We start from the raw sequence: 16864 nt of genomic DNA on the forward strand, positions 1-16864 counted from the left end.
AGTTAGTTGTGACATAAGTGCTGTGTGTCACTTCTGGGCAGATCATCTCATTGCCCTTCAGAGCTTTCTCCCCCTTCCATGGAGACACATAGCATCCAGAAGTATCAAAGTGGGGTCCCCAGCCAACTTGTGATATACATGCAACACGAGTGTGAAGTACAGTTTAAGAGCCTAAAGTTTTTGAGTTTTTAATATTTTTGGACTACAACTCCTACTGATTTTAAACTAAATTCCTAAATATCCAAATTAATTGATAAAGCGATTGATAAATTGGTTGATAGTGTGGTAGGCAATCTCTAAGATGGTCCCCAGTGATCTCTACCTCCTAGGCTTCATGCCCTTTGTAATCTCCCCTCTGTGAGTGTGGGCTGGAATGCTTTCATCTTGTTCATGTAAGGTAATGAACAGAAGGGATGTTACTTACAAAGTTAGGTACTGTGGCTTCCTCTTGGGCACCCTCTCGCTCATTAGGGGAGAAGCTGGCTGGCATGTTTTAAACTACCTTACAGAGAGGTTTATGTGGCAAGAAACGGATGTCTCCAACCAACAGCCAGCAAGGAGGTGAGCATGAAAGTGGATTCTCCTCCACTCAAGGCTTGAGCCTCTGTGACTCAAGTATATACTTGATAAATATGCTGTTTTTTACACATTGTTCATCCCCTATTGGTAATTATTTTCTCTACCCTCTTTCAAGATTTATCTTCGTCTTTTAAATTTTCAGAAATTCAATTATGATGTGACTGAGCTTGGGTTTCTTTAGGTTTTTCTTGTTTGAGGTTCATTCAGCTTCTTGAATCTAGATTTTATCTTCTGTCAGATCTGAAAACTTTCCAGCCATTATTTTTTCAAGTGTGATTTCAGTCCTGAACTTTTTTTTCTCTCCTTCGGAACTTTAATGACATGAATGTTGGTTTTGTTATTGTCCCACAAGTCTCTGCGATTCTGTTTGTTTTTATTCACTTTACAGTTTCTAATCGTTCAAATTAGATAATTCTTAATGATCTCTAGGTCCGCTGATGATTTCCTCTGTCATCTGCATGCTGCAGTTGAACCCATTCGGTAAGTTTTTTGTATTTTTTAGTTCCAGACTTCCTGCTTGGGTCTTCCGTATATCTCTTACTCAAGTGTATGTGATGAGTAACTTTGCTTTGGATCCTACACATTTTGAGTATTATGCGAATCTTGTTCCTATTTAATAAGGCCCACTGTTCAGGTTCAGTGGGGTTCAGCCCCACTTTTGTGGCTCAGTGTCAATTTTCAAGGCCTTTACAGTGGGATTCTGGTCTGTCTCAACTTGGATACTGCCTGAACTGAGTTGAAATCTGGGCAGCAGTCCACTCATAGTTCATTTTGCCATGTTGATTGTGGTCGCTTTCTTTTGTGGTCTGGCTGAGGGTATGCTCAGGACTTCATTAACACATTTAAAGGAACCCTTTCTCTAGTTTCTTTCTCTCTGTAATGTTCCCTCAGTCTCTATAGTTGGGATGGCTGAGATGCTGCCTCTTTGCAGCTGGTCACTCAGTACAGGGCAAGGAAGGTCCACAGGGCTCCTCCTATAGTCTTACCCACATCCAGTGACTGGGGAATGTGTGTTCACTTGGAGTGGGGCAAGTATAATCAAATTAGTATATTCATACATATCACCCCTTCCCCACCCTTTGGTTTATGAGAGCAGGCTTTTAATATTCTTCATATGCACCCACTGATGTTTTCAGGTTTTAGATGTTTCTTGCACCCAAGTCAAAGGAAAGTAAAAACAAAGGAAAGTGGCATAAGAAAACACCCAGGAAACTTCCAGGTCATTCCTCAAGTTCCAAAGTGACTACACAGGTAACCACCTTTTCCCTACCTTTCAGGATCTTTAGATAGCTTTATATAATTCATCCACAGTCTTTAGCTATATTTAGCAGCAGGAATAAGGTGAACTATATATACTCCATCTTGTGTGGTACTCAAACCACCAACTTCAGTTCAGTTGCTCAACCCTGTCCGACTCTTTGCAACCCCATGGATTACAGCATGCCAGGCTTCCCTGTCCATCACCAACTCCTGGAGCTTGCTCAAACTCATGTCCATTGAGTCGGTGATGCCATCCAGCCATCTCATCCTCTGTCGTCCCTTTCTACTCTCGCCTTCAATCAATCCCAGCATCAGGGTCTTTTCAAATGAGTCAGTTCTTCACATCAGGTGGCCAAAGTACTGGAGCTTCAGCTTCAGCATCAGCCCTTCCAATGAACATTCAGGACTGATTTCCTTTAGGATGGACTGGTTGGATGTCCTTGCATTCCAAGGGACACTAAAGAGTCTTCTCCAACACCACAGTTCAAAAGCATCAATTTTTCGGCTCTCAGCGTTCTTTATAGTCCAACTCTCACATCCATACATGACTACTGGAAAAACCAAAGCTTTGACTAGACGGACCTTTGTTGATAAAGTAATGTCTCTGCTTTTTAATATGCTGTCTAGGTTGGTCATAACTTTCCTTCCAAGGAGGAAGCATTTTTACTTGCATGGCTGCAGTCACCATCTGCAGTGATTTTGGAGCCCAAGAAATAAAGTCTGTCATTGTTTCCACTGTTTCCCCATCTATTTCCCATGAAGTGATGGGACAAGATGCCATGATCTTAGTTTTCTGAGTGTTGAATTTTAAGCCAACTATTTCACTCTCCTCTTTCACTTTCATCAAGAGGTTCTTTAGTTCTTCTTCACTTTCTGCCATAAGGGTGGTGCCATCTGCATATCTGAGGTTACTGATATTTCTCCCAGAAATCTTGATTCCAGCTGGTGGTTTCATCCAGCCCAGCGTTTCTCATGATGTACTCTGCATATATAAGTTAAATAAGCAGGGTGACAATATACACCCTCGACATACTCCTTTCTGGATTTGGAACCAGTCTGTTGTTCCATGTCCAATTCTGTTGCTTGACCTGCATACATATTTCTCTGGAGACACGTCAGGTGGTCTGGTATTCCCATCTCTTTCAGAATTTTCCACAGTTTGTTGTGATCTACACAGTCAAAGGCTTTAGCATAGTCAATAAAGCAGAAATAGATGTCTTTTTAGAACTTTTGCTTTTTCGATGATCCAGCATTGTTGGCAATTTGATCTCTGGTTCCTTTGCCTTTTCTAAATCCAGCTTAAACATCTGGAAGTTCACGGTTCATGTACTGTTGGAGCCTGGCTTAGAGAATTTTGAACATTGCTTTGCTAGCGTGTGAGATGAGTGCAACTGTGCAGTAGTTTGAGCATTCTCTGACATTGCCTTTCTTTGGGAGTGGAATGAAAACTGACCTTTTCCAGTCCTGTGGCCACTGCTGAGGTTTCCAAATTTGCTGGCATATTGAGAGCAGCACTTTCACAGCATGATCTTTTCAGATTTGAAATAGCTCCACTGGAATTCCATCACCTCCACTAGCTTTGTTCGTAGTGATGCTTCCTAAGGCCCACTTGACTTTGCATTCCAGGATGTCTGGCTCTAGGTGAGTGATCACACCATCGTGATTATCTGGGTTGTGAAGATCTTTTTTGTATAGTTCTTCTGTGTATTCTTGCCACCTCTTCTTAATATCTTCTGCTTCTGTTAGGTCCCTACCATTTCTGTCCTTTATTGTGCCCATCTCTGCATGAGTGTTCCCTTGGTGTATCTAATTTTTTTGAAGAGATCTCTAGACTTTACCATTCTGTTGTTTTCCTCTGTTTCTTTGCATTGATCACCGAGGAAGGCTTTCTTATCTCTCCTTGCTATTCTTTGGAACTCTGCATTCAAGTGGGTATATCTTTCCTTTTCTCCTTTGCCTTTTGCTTCTCTTCTTTTCACAGCTATTTGTAAGGCATCCTCAGACAACCATTTTGCCTTTTTGCATTTATTTTTATTAGGGATGGTCTTGATCCCTGCCTCCTGTATAATGTCACAAACCTCCATCCCTAGTTCTTCAGGCAGTTGTCTATCAGATAGATCTAATCCCTTGAATTTGTCACTTCCACTGTATAATCTTAAGGGATTTGATTTAGGTCATACCTGAAAGGTCTAATGGTTTTCCCTACTTTGTTCAATTTAACTCTGAATTTGGCAATAAGGAGTTCATGATATAAGCCACAGTCAGCTCCCAATCTTGTTTTTGCTGACTGTATGCAGTTTCTCCATCTTTGGCCACAAAGAATATAATCAGTCTGATTTCAGTATTGACCATCTGGTGATGTCCATGTGTAGAGTCTTCTCTTGTGTTGTTGGAAGAGGGTGTTTGCTATGTATGACCAGTGCATTCTCTTGGCAAAACTCCATTAGCCTTTGCCCTGCTTCATTCTGTACTCCAAGGCCAAATTTGCCTGTTACTCCAGGTGTTTCTTGACTTCCTACTTTGCATCCCAGTCCCCTATAATGAAAAGGACATCTTTTGGGGGTGTTAGTTCTAAAAGGTCTTGTAGGTCGTCATAGAACCATTCATCTTCAGCTTCTTCAGCATTACTGATCGGGGCATAGACTTGGATTACTGTGATATTGAACTGTTTGCCTTGGAAACAAACAGATGGTTCTGTCATTTTTGAGATTGTATCCAATTACTGCATTTTGGACTCCTTTTGTTGACTGTGATGGCTACTCCATTTTCTTTTAAGGGATTCTTGCCCACAGTAGTAGATATAATGGTCATCTGAGTTAAATTTACCCATTCCAGTCCATTTTAGTTCGCTGATTCCTAGAATGTCAATGTTCACTCTTGCCATCTCCTGTTTGACCACTTCCAATTTGCCTTGATTCATGGACCTAGCATTCCAGTGCATTCTGAAGGAGATCAACCCTGGGATTTCTTTGGAAGGAATGATGCTAAAGCTGAAGCTCCAGTACTGTGGCCACCTCATTGAAGAGTTGACTCACTGGAAAAGACTCTGATGCTGGGAGGGATTGGGGGCAGGAGGAGAAGGAGATGACTGAGAATGAGATGGCTGAATGGCATCACGGACTCGATGAACGTGAGTCTGAGTGAACTCCAGGAGATGGTGACGGACAGGGAGGCCTGGCGTGCTGCGATTCATGGGGTTGCGGGGAGTCGGACACGACTGAGCAACTGAACTGATGCAATATTGCTGTTTACAGCATCGGACTTTACTTCCATCACGAGTCACATCCATAACTGGGTATTGTTTTTGCTTTGGCTCCATCCATCTCTTTATTCTTTCTGGAGTTACTTCTCCACAGATCTCTAGAAGCATATTGGGTACCTACCAACCGGGGGAGTTCATCTTTCAGTGTCCTATCTTTTTGCCTTTTCATACTGTTCATGGGGTTCTCAAGGTAAGGATACTGAAGTGGATTACAGTTCCCTTCTCCAGTGGACCATGTTTTGTCAGGAATCTCCACCATGACCCATCTGTCTTGGCTGTGGTCAAATGTGATCAGATTGGTTAGTTTTCTGTGACTGGTTTTCATTCTGTCTACCCTCTGATGGAGAAGGATGAGAGGCTTATCAGTTCAGTTCAGTCACTCAGTCGAGTCCCACTTTTTGCAACCCCATGGACTGGATGCAGCATGCCAGGTCTCCTTGTCCAAACTCCCGGAGTTTACTCAAACTCATCAGGTGACCAAAGTATTGGAGTTTCAGCTTCATCATCAATGAATGATGATGAATCAGCTTCATCAGCTTCATCCTTCCAATGAATATTCAGGGCTGATTTCCTTTAGGATGTACTATTTGGATCTCCTTGATGTCCAAGGGACTCTCAAGAGTCTTCTCCAACACCACAGTTCAAAAGCATCAATTCTTCAGCGCTCAGCTTTCTTTATAGTCCAACTCTCACATCCATACATGACTACTGGAAAAAACCATAGCTTTGACTAGACATACCTTTGTTGATAAAGTAACGTCTCTGCTTTTTAATATGCTGTCTGGGTTGGTCATAACTTTCCTTCCAAGGAGCAAGTGTCTTTTAATTTCATGGCTGCAGTCACCATCTGCAGTTATCTTGGAGCCCCAAAACATAAAGTCTGTCACTGTTTCCATTATTTCCCCGTCTATTTGCCATGAAGTGATGGACCAAATGCCATGATTTTCTGAATGGTTTTCTGAATGTTGAGTTTTAAGCCAACTATTTCACTCTCCTCTTTGACTTTCATAAAGAGTCTCATTAGTCCTTCTCTTTCTGCCATAAGAGTGGTGTCATCTGCATATCTGAGGTTGTTGATATTTCTCCCAGCAGTCTTGACTCCAGCACGTGCTTCCTCCAGCCAAGCGTTTCTCATGATGTACTCTGCATATAAGTTAAATAAGCAGGGGACAATATACAGCCTTGATGTACTCCTTTCCGAATTTGGAACCAGTCTGTTGTTCCATGTCCAGTTCTAACTGCTGCTTCCTGACCTGCATACATATGAGGCTAATGGAAGCTTCCTGATGGGAGAGACTGACTGAGGGGGAAACTGGGAGACTGACTGAGGGGGAAACTGGGTCTTGTTCTGACGGGTGAGGCCATGGTCGGTAAATCTTTAATCCAATCTGTTGATGGGCTGGGCTGTTTTCACTCCCTGTTACTTGACCTGAGGCCACACTATGGTGGAGGTAATGAAGATTACCTCCTTCAAAAGGTCCCACTTCCACTGCTGCACGCAGTGCCCCCAAACCTGCAGGCCACCGCCGGCCCACACCTCGGCCGGAGATGCCTGGACACTCACGGGCTAGTCTGGGTCAGTCTCTTGTGGGGTCACTGCTCCTTTCTCCTGGGTCCTGGTGCACCCAAGGTTTTGTTGTGCCCTCCAAGAGTCTGTTTCCCAATCTTGTGTAAGTTCTGGCTTCTCTATGGTGGGGTTAATGGTGACCTCCTCCAAGAGGGCTTATGCCATACCCACCAAGAAGCCTTTCAAAAACAGATTTTCATCTACTCAGAAAACAAAACAGGTTTAGCAATAAAGGGACTCTTGAGAGGAAGCTTACATTTGTTAAGCATTTATGTGTCAGACTTTATGAGTGATACTGAAACTTCACAGCAACCCAACAAAGAAGACATTTCTCTTTTATTACAAAGAAACTGGCTCAGGAAATGGAAGGAAAGTAATATCTATGCTATGTTCTATGCCTATTGGGGTTTGTTTGTTTTTGAAGATTTTTTTGATGTGGAGCATTTTTAAGGTCTTTTTTGAATTTGTTAACAATACTGTTTCTGTTTTGTTCCGTTTTGTTTTTTAATGTTTTGGTTTTTTGGCCCTGAGGTATTTGGTATCTTAGTTCCCCAACCAGGGATCGCACTTGCAGTCCCTGCGTTGAAAGGCGAACTCTTAACCACTGGACTGCCATGGAAGTTCCTGTTTGTTTTTAAAGTATGAAAAAGTATAAACTAGCATATATACAAGCTATCTAGTATTGATCACTTTAGGATCATTCTTAAGATTTTAAATAAAATACCCTAAACAAAGACATACTTTAATCAGTCACCTTGCCCATTCCCTGCCCTAAGAAATTATGAGTTCAGTGTTGCCTTTTCTGTTTATTTTTATACTTAGGTATTCATAAACAAAATATAGTATTTCAGATGTTGAAATCTGAGACTTTATTTCATTGGACTTTATGCTTTGGTATAGTCTTAATAAACTTAGTATCTCTGTGTTTATTATCCTGGCATGTATATTCCTGTCATTGCAGTTGTTATGGAGGATGCAGGAATGAATCTTCTCTTTCCTCCTTGATCTTACATTTAAAGCAGATTTTATCTTCCCCCTGACCCCCCCAAAACACCAGCACGACCAAAAGGTAATGTTTCTATCATTTTGTGATCATCTTTAATCTTGCAATGTACCTACACATGAGAGTATATATTTATAAAATGGTCAATAGCTCAGTTTTTTCCTGAATAAAACAAGTATATTTTTATTTCCCTAAAAATTATCTTTTCTGACTTATTTTCCATGTTAATGTTTAATATTTGTTATAACATTTTTAAAACTCGTCATTTTAAATATGACTTACTGATTTACTTGATAAGTTTTATCTATTTACTCACTGTTACTTGTTGAATACTTCAAGATGTTTTTGTGCCAGACTTTTCAGTGAAAGTCTATGAACAGTAAGTCTTCTCTTTGTGGGTTGAAAGTGTCTTTTTTCCACAGATTTTAGAAAGGTAAATTGTCTGGGTTTAGAATTGTAGGTTCCCAGTTTTCTTTGTTACATTCTGTAGGTACTCCATTGTGTTCTGACATCTTTTATTGCTGAAAAAAGTTGGATGTCATTTTGATTATTTCTTTGAAGGATGTATGTTTTTCTCTCTAATAACTTCTGAGTTTCACTAAAATCTATCTAGGTGTGGATTAATTTCTATTTGCTTCACTTGGGATTCATTGTATTCCTTTAAATTGAAAATGCATTTCTGGAATTTTAAATTTTTCCTTTAAAAATAATTGCTCCTCCCATTTTTTTCTATCTCCCTCTCAGCATCCTAGAAGTTTGCAGCAGTCTACCCTCCATACCTTAATCTCTCTTACATCTTCTATCTCTTTATCCACTCTGTGCTGCCCAGTCTGGTAATTTCCTTAGATCTTCCAATTCACTGAATTTTCTGAGTCTAGATGGTGGCTGTAGCCATGAAATTAAAAGACACTTACTCCTTGGAAGAAAAGGTATGACCAGCCTAGATAGCATATTGAAAAGCAGAGACATTATTTTGCCAACAAAGGTCCATCTAGTCAAGGCTGTGGTTTTTCCAGTGGTCATGTATGGATGTGAGAGTTGGACTGTGAAGAAAGCTGAGCACTGAAGAATTGATGCTTTTGAAGTGTGGTGTTGGAGAAGACTCTTGAGAGTCCCTTGGACTGCAAGGAGATCCAACCAGTCCATTCTGAAGATCAGCCCTGGGATTTCTTTGGAAGGAATGATGCTAAAGCTGAAACTCCAGTACTTTGGCCACCTCATGCGAAGAGTGAACTCATTGATGCTGGGAGGGATTGGGGGCAGGAGGAGAAGGGGACAACAGAGGATGAGATGGCTGGATGGCATCACCAGCTCGATGGACGTGAGTCTGAGTGAACTGTGGGAGTTGGTGATGGACAGGGAGGCCTGGCGTGCTGCGATTCATGGGGTCACAGAGTCGGACACGACTGAGCAACTGAACTGAACTGAGTCCACTGTTTAACTGAACCAGTTCTTAATTTTGTTGAATGGGATTCTTTCACAGTGCAGCTAGTATGAATTTGACTTCTGTGTTCACATGCAGCAAAGATTCTTGTTAGTGACTTTGTTTCCACCCATGGCCTGGGAGGGAAAGCTTGTTTTCCTGCTATGACCCTGAACTAAAGATACCAAGTTTTCAGTCCTCCTACTGGGACAGAACTTTCCCTATTCTAAGCATACCCCATCTCTACTTACTTTCCATTATACCTGCAGCCTCAACTCCTAACATCTCTCTTCCGTGGCATCTTTGGAACGCCAGTGCCTGAGACACATCCAGCTACCTCCATTGGCCTTGCAGTGTCTGGTCCTTTGGGTTCCCTCTCCATTTCTGCCACCTGGAGGTTTCCTCTTCTTCCTTGAACCTTTTTTTTTTTAAACGGGGGGAAGAGAAGGTTTTCACTGGCATATCCATGTCTTTGGAGCAGGGATAGCAACTTCCCATGTGTGTTCATTCTGTGTCCAAAAAGAACTGAGTACCATTGGTAGTTTTCATTCCAACTTCCTACTCATACACACCCTGTGAGGCGAATGGCATCATCTCCACTTGACTGGAGATGAGAGTTATTCACCCTTAGTCACTGAAGGCAGTTAGGAGCAGACTTACAATTGAAACTCATTGCTGTGTTACTTAACCACTACTTTATCTGCTTCACTGTATTATTAACTCCAGTATTTTTATATTACATCCTTTTGCTCTTTGAAAACCAGATTTGAATACTAATTTAAAGAGAACCTGTGCGTAACCTGACTGAATTTCATCTGAAAATGTCTGAATGGTTGTTGCATGGCACTTGTTTCTTTTTAGAGACTCTTCTCATTTTCCTATAAAAACCTTGGACTTCATTCCTAAATGCAACTGGTTTCTGGAAAATAATGAAGTTGTGTCAGGATGGTACTGAGGCTGCTTAACTGGCATCTTTCAGCCTCTTGTCTCCAAACTGCCTACTGCTCCTCAGGAGAATTAGACCCCAGTCTGACAGCACTTCTGTGAATGGCAGGCACTGTCCCAGGCTAAAGGCAGTCTTTCTGACAAAATACAGAAATAGTGCTGACTCTCCCCCGCTCCCCCCCACAACATGGCTAGCACCACACACTATACTCACTCCTTTGCTATTTGCGAGTTTATTTAACAGCCTACCCAACTGTCTCCTTCCATGGAAAGTATTTTCTTCATTGTCTTTTGGAATGCATTTGAAGCCACTTCTCTTAACCAATAAAAACATCTAGTTCTTCTATTTTAGGGAACTTTAATATTCTTATGTAGTTCACGTTGGATAAAATGTCTTGAATGCAAGCAAGTTATCTTTTTCCACTCTTTATGCCAGACTTTTAAGAAAGAATCTGTTTGTATCTAATTCTGCTTTGGCTGCTTCCTACTGCAGTGAGTAGCAATTTTGGATCAAGTTCCCAGTGGCAGCACTGTTGGGGGAAATTCTGCATTTTTGGGGAATGACTGACATCACTCCTGGTGCTGTTGGATTCCACCCTGTTTTCTGGGAATTTATGACTGTGGCTCTAACTTAAAACACTTAAATCTTCTGAATCTCACCAAGGTTTTTGTTTTGTTTTGTTTTTTTCAAATGCCCCTTAGACATGGTTTTGTAGGAAATTGCAGATGTCATACTCCCAACTATATAAAAGCTTTTACTAGTGAGGTTAAAGTACAATGCAATAAGTGAATCAAAAGCACACTAAAACTCTTGCATTGGTTCTGAAAATCTAGGCCTCTATAAGAGATCCAGCCCCACAGACAGCCATGCTACTAAGTCGCTTCAGTCCTGTCCGACTGTGCGACCCCATAGACGGCAGCCCACCAGGCTCCCCCGTCCCTGGGATTCTCAAGGCAAGAACACTGGAGTGGGTTGCCATTTCCTTCTCCAGTGCATGAGAGTGAAAAGTGAAAGTGAAGTTGCTCAGTCATGTCCGACTCTTAGCGACCCCATGGACGGCAGTGCACCAGGCTCCTCCATCCCTGGGATTTTCCAGGCAAGAGGACTGGAGTGGGGCACCATCCAACAGACAGCCGTGGAGGTCCGTTAAAAAAAATAATTTGTAGTTGATTTTTTTTCAGCCTTCCATTATTCATTGATTCCCTTGAATTCAGAAGTTGTAGGCACTCTCCAACCTACATTTTAGAACTTAATTTGTAAAAGAATGATGGCCATAACCTGTAACTTAATGTAAGTAAAAAATGAAATCTCTTGATGAATTTTAAAAATATTTCCTGTAGGAACAATGATACAGAGGAAAGAGGTAGGTTTCCCGGCTAGCCTTCAAAGGCCTCTTAAACCATAGTTAAGCAGCACTGCTTTTACAGAAAAGGTATCTTAGTAACCCTTCCCAGTTCCAGGCACCAGAGACTGCCTCCTCCCCCGGATTGATGATATGTTCCTGATATGAGACAGGTCATCTGAGAACAGGGATTGTAGCTTCTTTAATATCAAGGACTTATTCCCCATTCCCAAGGAGTTATACATGAGAGGTGGGGAAGAGACCTGGGAAAACCTCTAGAAGAACAATGTGTACAAAGGCTCTGAAGTTAGTTGGCCAGGTAAAGCCACGGCTGGGAGGCCCTTCTGAATGGGGAGGACTAGGAGATCAAGTAGTCAGTGAAGCAAGTGGTAAGAATACACCTGAACAGAATGAGGCGGCAGCAGTAGGAGAGCATCACTCGCCCACACAGGCGCAGCAGGGCCCTGTCTACTGTGGCCACAACCAGCCCCTCGGACTCCCTGGGAAGTTTCCACTAGCTCTGTCCTCAGGGCTTTGCCACTCTCTGGACTCTCAGCTTTCACCTTCACAGATGTTCTAACCCTAAGATAGTCACTCCTCTGTTGCCCACTTCCTTACCTCTGTCCTCAGGTTTGGCTCTTACTTGCTTTCCTCAGTTCAGAAATCTTGCTGCCTGGTTGGCTTCTAAGAAAGACCTCTTGCCCTTCCTCTTCTCTCAGGGCCCTCCCTCCCACACACGTTTCCCTCCTAACCAGGGGTCATCCCTCTACCCTTTTTATCGAAGGGCCTCCCCACTCTACTGCGTCTGGGCCCTCCTCCCAGCCTTTCTCACCCCGGGAACGCAGACCCCAGGTCTCTTCTGCCACCTCCGAGTGCCGCCTGCCCCTCGTTACTGTGCTCTCTTCCTCTGCCTCCGGTCAGCCTGCCTCCCTCCCAAGTGTAGGCCTCCTCCTGCCTCCATCCCTTCCTTTTCTGAGACTCTGCTCTCGAGTCAGCTTTTTAACCGTCCGCCTGCCCATTCTCTAGATTCCCTCTCCTCTCCCTAATTTGAGGAGTCCTTCCCGCCTGCCTGCCTGGGCCTAGTGCTCATGCTCTCGACTCCCTTCTCAGCCTGGAGCACTTTCACCCGCCTCCCCTACCCCGTCATCTGACCTTTCTTTCCTGTCAGTCTTTCACTTGGCTTGTCACTGAGCTAATGACCATCTTTCCTCTTCCGCATCTGAATCCTTCCCCTCCCCATCATAGGCCTTTACCACCTCCTCCCCCGTTTCCTTCCTATTTCTAACCTGCATCTTTCCCCCATTTTCATTTCTCTCTCCCCACTTCCCCAGTTACGAATCCTTCTCTCCATTCCTGACTTAAGGACCAAGCCCCACCCCTAACCCCCATACCTTTTCTCCTTTTCCCTCAAAGCCCTCCATCCTGAGCCAGGGCCTCTTTTTTTCCTCTCTGGACCCCATTTTCATCCCCTGTGATCTTGAGTGTAGGCTCAAATCCCTCCTCCCCATTCTTGATTTCAGAAATACTCCAACACCTTTCTTCAACCCCAGCCTTTATTCCTCATCTTCTTCCTACCGTACTTCCCAGGGATTCTTTAAACCCTTTATATATGAGACTGAAAATAGCCAAACGCTTAAAGATGGAAAATACATATACTAATATCTTCAAACATGCTTCTCCCTCTTCCTGAACACCCCCGGCCCCTCTTCCCCACATCTAGTCATGGCTGGTTTCATTTTGTTCAGATTTTAGGCTGAAAGTCACCTTGTAAGAGAATCCTTCCTTCCCTGGCCATCCAATATAAAGGAGTCCCAAACTCCTAGCCACATACCATACTGGTTTTTGTTTTCTAAAGAATATTTAATCCTGTGAAATCTTTGTGTTTGTCTGTCTAGAATTGATGCCCCATGAAAGAGGCCTTAACTTTCTTGTTCATCTTGTGTTCATCTGCTCATCGACATGGTGTGAGTGTGTCCGTGCTTGGTCCTGTGCAACTCTTTGTGACCCTATGGACTGTAGAGGCTGGGAGGGGACTGTTGCCCACCAGGTTCCTCTGTCTAGATTTCCAAGGCAGAATACTGGGATGGGTTGCCATTGCCTTCTCCAGGGGAGATCTTCCAGATCCAGGAATCGAACCCGTGTCTCCTGCATTGCAGGCAGATTCTTGACTGCTGAGCCACCAGGGAAGCCATTTAGAATGGTACCTGGTACATGAGTCAGTCTGCTGAATAAGTTAGTGATTTCTCAGTGCCAGACACTATGTCAAGTGCTCACTTTGTCTTGTTTAATCTTTCCAACAAGGCTAACTGAGGTAAGTACTTTTATTATTGCTATTTAACTGAAATAAGTGAATTTGTCTGTTTTCTGAAAACAGTTGGTTTATCTGATAATTTAATTCAATCTCTATGAAGTCACAACTCATGATGTTCTACTTTTCTGATGGTCCAGAGGAAAGGGGCTGTTAGGAAAGGAAAGGAAGGTGGATCTGAATGCAAGATAGGTCAAATTGGAGTCAGGCTCCTGGGCTGGGTCAAGGAGTATAGAGTGTAGAGTATAGGACACCAGACCCTAAGTTTAGAATGAGGATATAAGAGCTAACATTTAAGAGCACTTACTTTGTGCCAGACACTTCCAAACAGTATATTCTCTCCCATCTATGAGTGGTAGGTAATAGCATTTCACAGATTAGGAGTCTGAAGTTCAGAGGTGCAGATTATCCTGTTGAGGCCATACAGGTAGGATGTGGGGGAGCCAGGATATGAATGACCCCGGGCAGTCTGACTACAGGGCAGGTGCTCTGGTTGCTGTCCTGTGCTATGTTTACAAAAGGCATGTGCTCCGTGTTGGACACCAACTCCTGCTTCCTGGATTCTTGTCTCTGGACATTCTGCATAATGGCCTAACTGATGTCACACTCCTGCCTCCAGCCTACCTCATACTGCTCTCCACAAAAGAGGTGATGGATGATGACACTCCACTAGCACTGGGGAAACCCCACTTTTTATCACCCCCCCTTACCTGGGATGAGCATGGGGCAGCGATTGTGGATGACTGTATCTGCTGTACAGACTCAAGCTTTTCTCCAGTGGGGTGTCCCCAGACTTAGATTGGTAAAGCATTGGGGTAAGAAACAGAGAAGTCCTTCCAGCTAATGATCTAAAACCACAGCTGTTTGTTGAACACATGCTGTGTGGAAAGCCCTAGCTCAGCACTGGGAATCCAGTGATAAGACATGATCCCCACTCTCAGAGAATTTAGGGAGGCAGATAAAAACCAAGTAAACAGAATAATTATTAACTGTGCAGAGAGTGTAGGATAACAGACTGAGTGCCAAACTAGAAAATAACAGAGCCCATTTCACAGAGACGTGTGGAAGACCTGAAGAGGTGCTGAAACATGAAGAACAGGAGCCAGCAAAGCAAGGTGGCGGGACAAGTGTTCCAGGTGGAGGACGCCACACAAGCAGAGACGCAGGTGAACACATGAGCACTGAAGACGAACAGTTGTACTTCAACTCTCTGAATCGCCTGCTTTTGCCCTGGACATACTCCAGGGAATACAGACTGAGAAGGACTCAGATCTTTATCATTTAATTATTACGTAAGAAAGGAACCATGGATCCCATTACTTCTCTACTGCTTTGGCCAGAATGAAGAGTTCCACAGACCTTTTAAGTGTGAGATTAAGTAGACCACTTGCAGAGCATTCAGTAGAGTGCTCAGACCTTTTGTCCAGATCAGCGTCGTAACAGGTCAAATAACAGTTGTTTGAGTAATAAGGAACCAAGTAATCAGGATTAAAGCAGATACTGAGTAACAATTGGAGAAGAACATCCGAAGCATTTGCTATTTCCATGGGAAAGTTATTTGTGACAGGCATGCTAGCTGCCTACCTGAAACTCCTTCTCCTTTTCTTCAGTTAACAAACTTCTGATTTTCTTAGGGGTAGTAACATGCCCAGGTGAAAGACTGCCTCATATCCCCTTGAAGCTCAGAGTGGCAACTTGAACCAAGCCTGGCCAGAAGTTATTGGGTGGAACCTCTGGAAAAACATTCCAGAAGAAGCCAACTTGGATAGACTCTGTCTTTTGTTTCTCTTCCTTTTCCCTACCTAGAATTGGGTATCTGATGCCTGGGTACGCAGCAGCCATCCTAGGACCATGAGGATGAAGACTGTATGCAAAGGAGGCAGAATAGTAAGACTGAAGACTAGCTCTTGACTTACTACCTCTGGACTTAACTGTTAAATGAGAAAAAATAAATTATTTCATTAAATTGCTGTGGGTTTTTTTCAGGTATATGCAGCCAAACACAATTTTAACAGGGCTAAAGTGGCAATCACTGTTAAGACATACAAACGGGTTCTTTAGCCAAAGACACAACTGATAATGTAACAGTTCTGCTGGGCTGGATATTCTCATTACCCTGCAAACCCCTCTGAACCTAGGGTATGAGGGAATTAATGATGAAAATTGGATCAAAAAGGCATTCTTCAAATTGTAACGCTTTTATTAGAATATTAATTGCAGACTTAAAAACTACACATATGGAAAAATGAAAACACTCAGAAATGCTATTACAGATTGAGTAAATTAGGAGGAAAAAGATTTCTTCAGTGTATACAAAATGTAAACATTTGCCCTGGGGTTTCCCACAGATGGCACAGTCCACAAGGACTTACTTGGAATAAAAATATCTATTGGATCTCCAGTATAGCCTCTATAACATCTTCAGACTTGCTACATTGAAGTTAAAGTTACCAGCACACTCTGAATCTTCTATGCAAAAAAACTAAATGGTCCCAATCAAGGCAACTGCTATGTGTGAAAGCAGAGACACCAAAGCAAATCAATCTTCCAGCGATGAGCTTCCACCCACTGTGCTAACTGTATTTACATTCACCTTGAGAGAATATACACAGTATATAAAACCCCTACTTGAGTCTGTGGTGGAAAATGAAATATCTCATGAGATGCTCCAAAGCGCATCAAGTCAGTCACTTGAACTTAGGGAGAGAACACTAAGAAGAGGCCCTCTTCTGTTCAGAAAATGGGGACTCATAAACATCCATGGGTGGGCAGGTACAAACCAGGTGCTGATCTCCATAGATGTCATCAATCCGCGAGATGGTTGGCCAGAATTTGTTCTCTGGTTTCACAAAGGGCTGTAGGGGACAAAAACCAGTAATGACTTGGGATATCCTGAGAAGTTTCTTGGAGGGGTAGGGGTGGAGTGGGGAGAAGACTGCAATGCTACTCCCACAACCTGAGATATCACTGGCCCAGCAAGTACTCAAAAAGTATAAGAAGCTAAAACCCAGCCTCCTTCGTTACCATCCCTCCAAATCTCCCACCCCTGCTCCACCAGCCTGCAGAGCACCTTCACATAGTTAAAAGGATGATGGCAGAAAACACTGACCCACTAGACAGACTGTTATTTGGTCTTCCTGCACTGTGCGCCCTAAGGATTTCCAGGCCTGTGGT

At 43.1% G+C, this 16864-nt stretch overlaps 1 protein-coding gene across 1 annotated transcript in view; it reads right to left on the minus strand.

The window, feature by feature from the left end:
* Positions 1-15869: 15869 nt before the first annotated feature.
* GLDC (glycine decarboxylase) overlaps positions 15870-16864 on the minus strand; it is an 84166-nt gene continuing 83171 nt past the window's right edge. Inside the window, exon 25 of the mRNA XM_069576544.1 lies at positions 15870-16545. Within this exon, the coding sequence (XP_069432645.1) occupies positions 16402-16545 (144 nt within the window). The 3' untranslated portion in view covers positions 15870-16401. The remainder of the gene's footprint in view (positions 16546-16864) is intronic.

This window comes from Ovis canadensis, chromosome 2 (assembly GCF_042477335.2).
Source record: "Ovis canadensis isolate MfBH-ARS-UI-01 breed Bighorn chromosome 2, ARS-UI_OviCan_v2, whole genome shotgun sequence".
NCBI classification, from domain to species: Eukaryota; Metazoa; Chordata; class Mammalia; order Artiodactyla; family Bovidae; genus Ovis; species Ovis canadensis.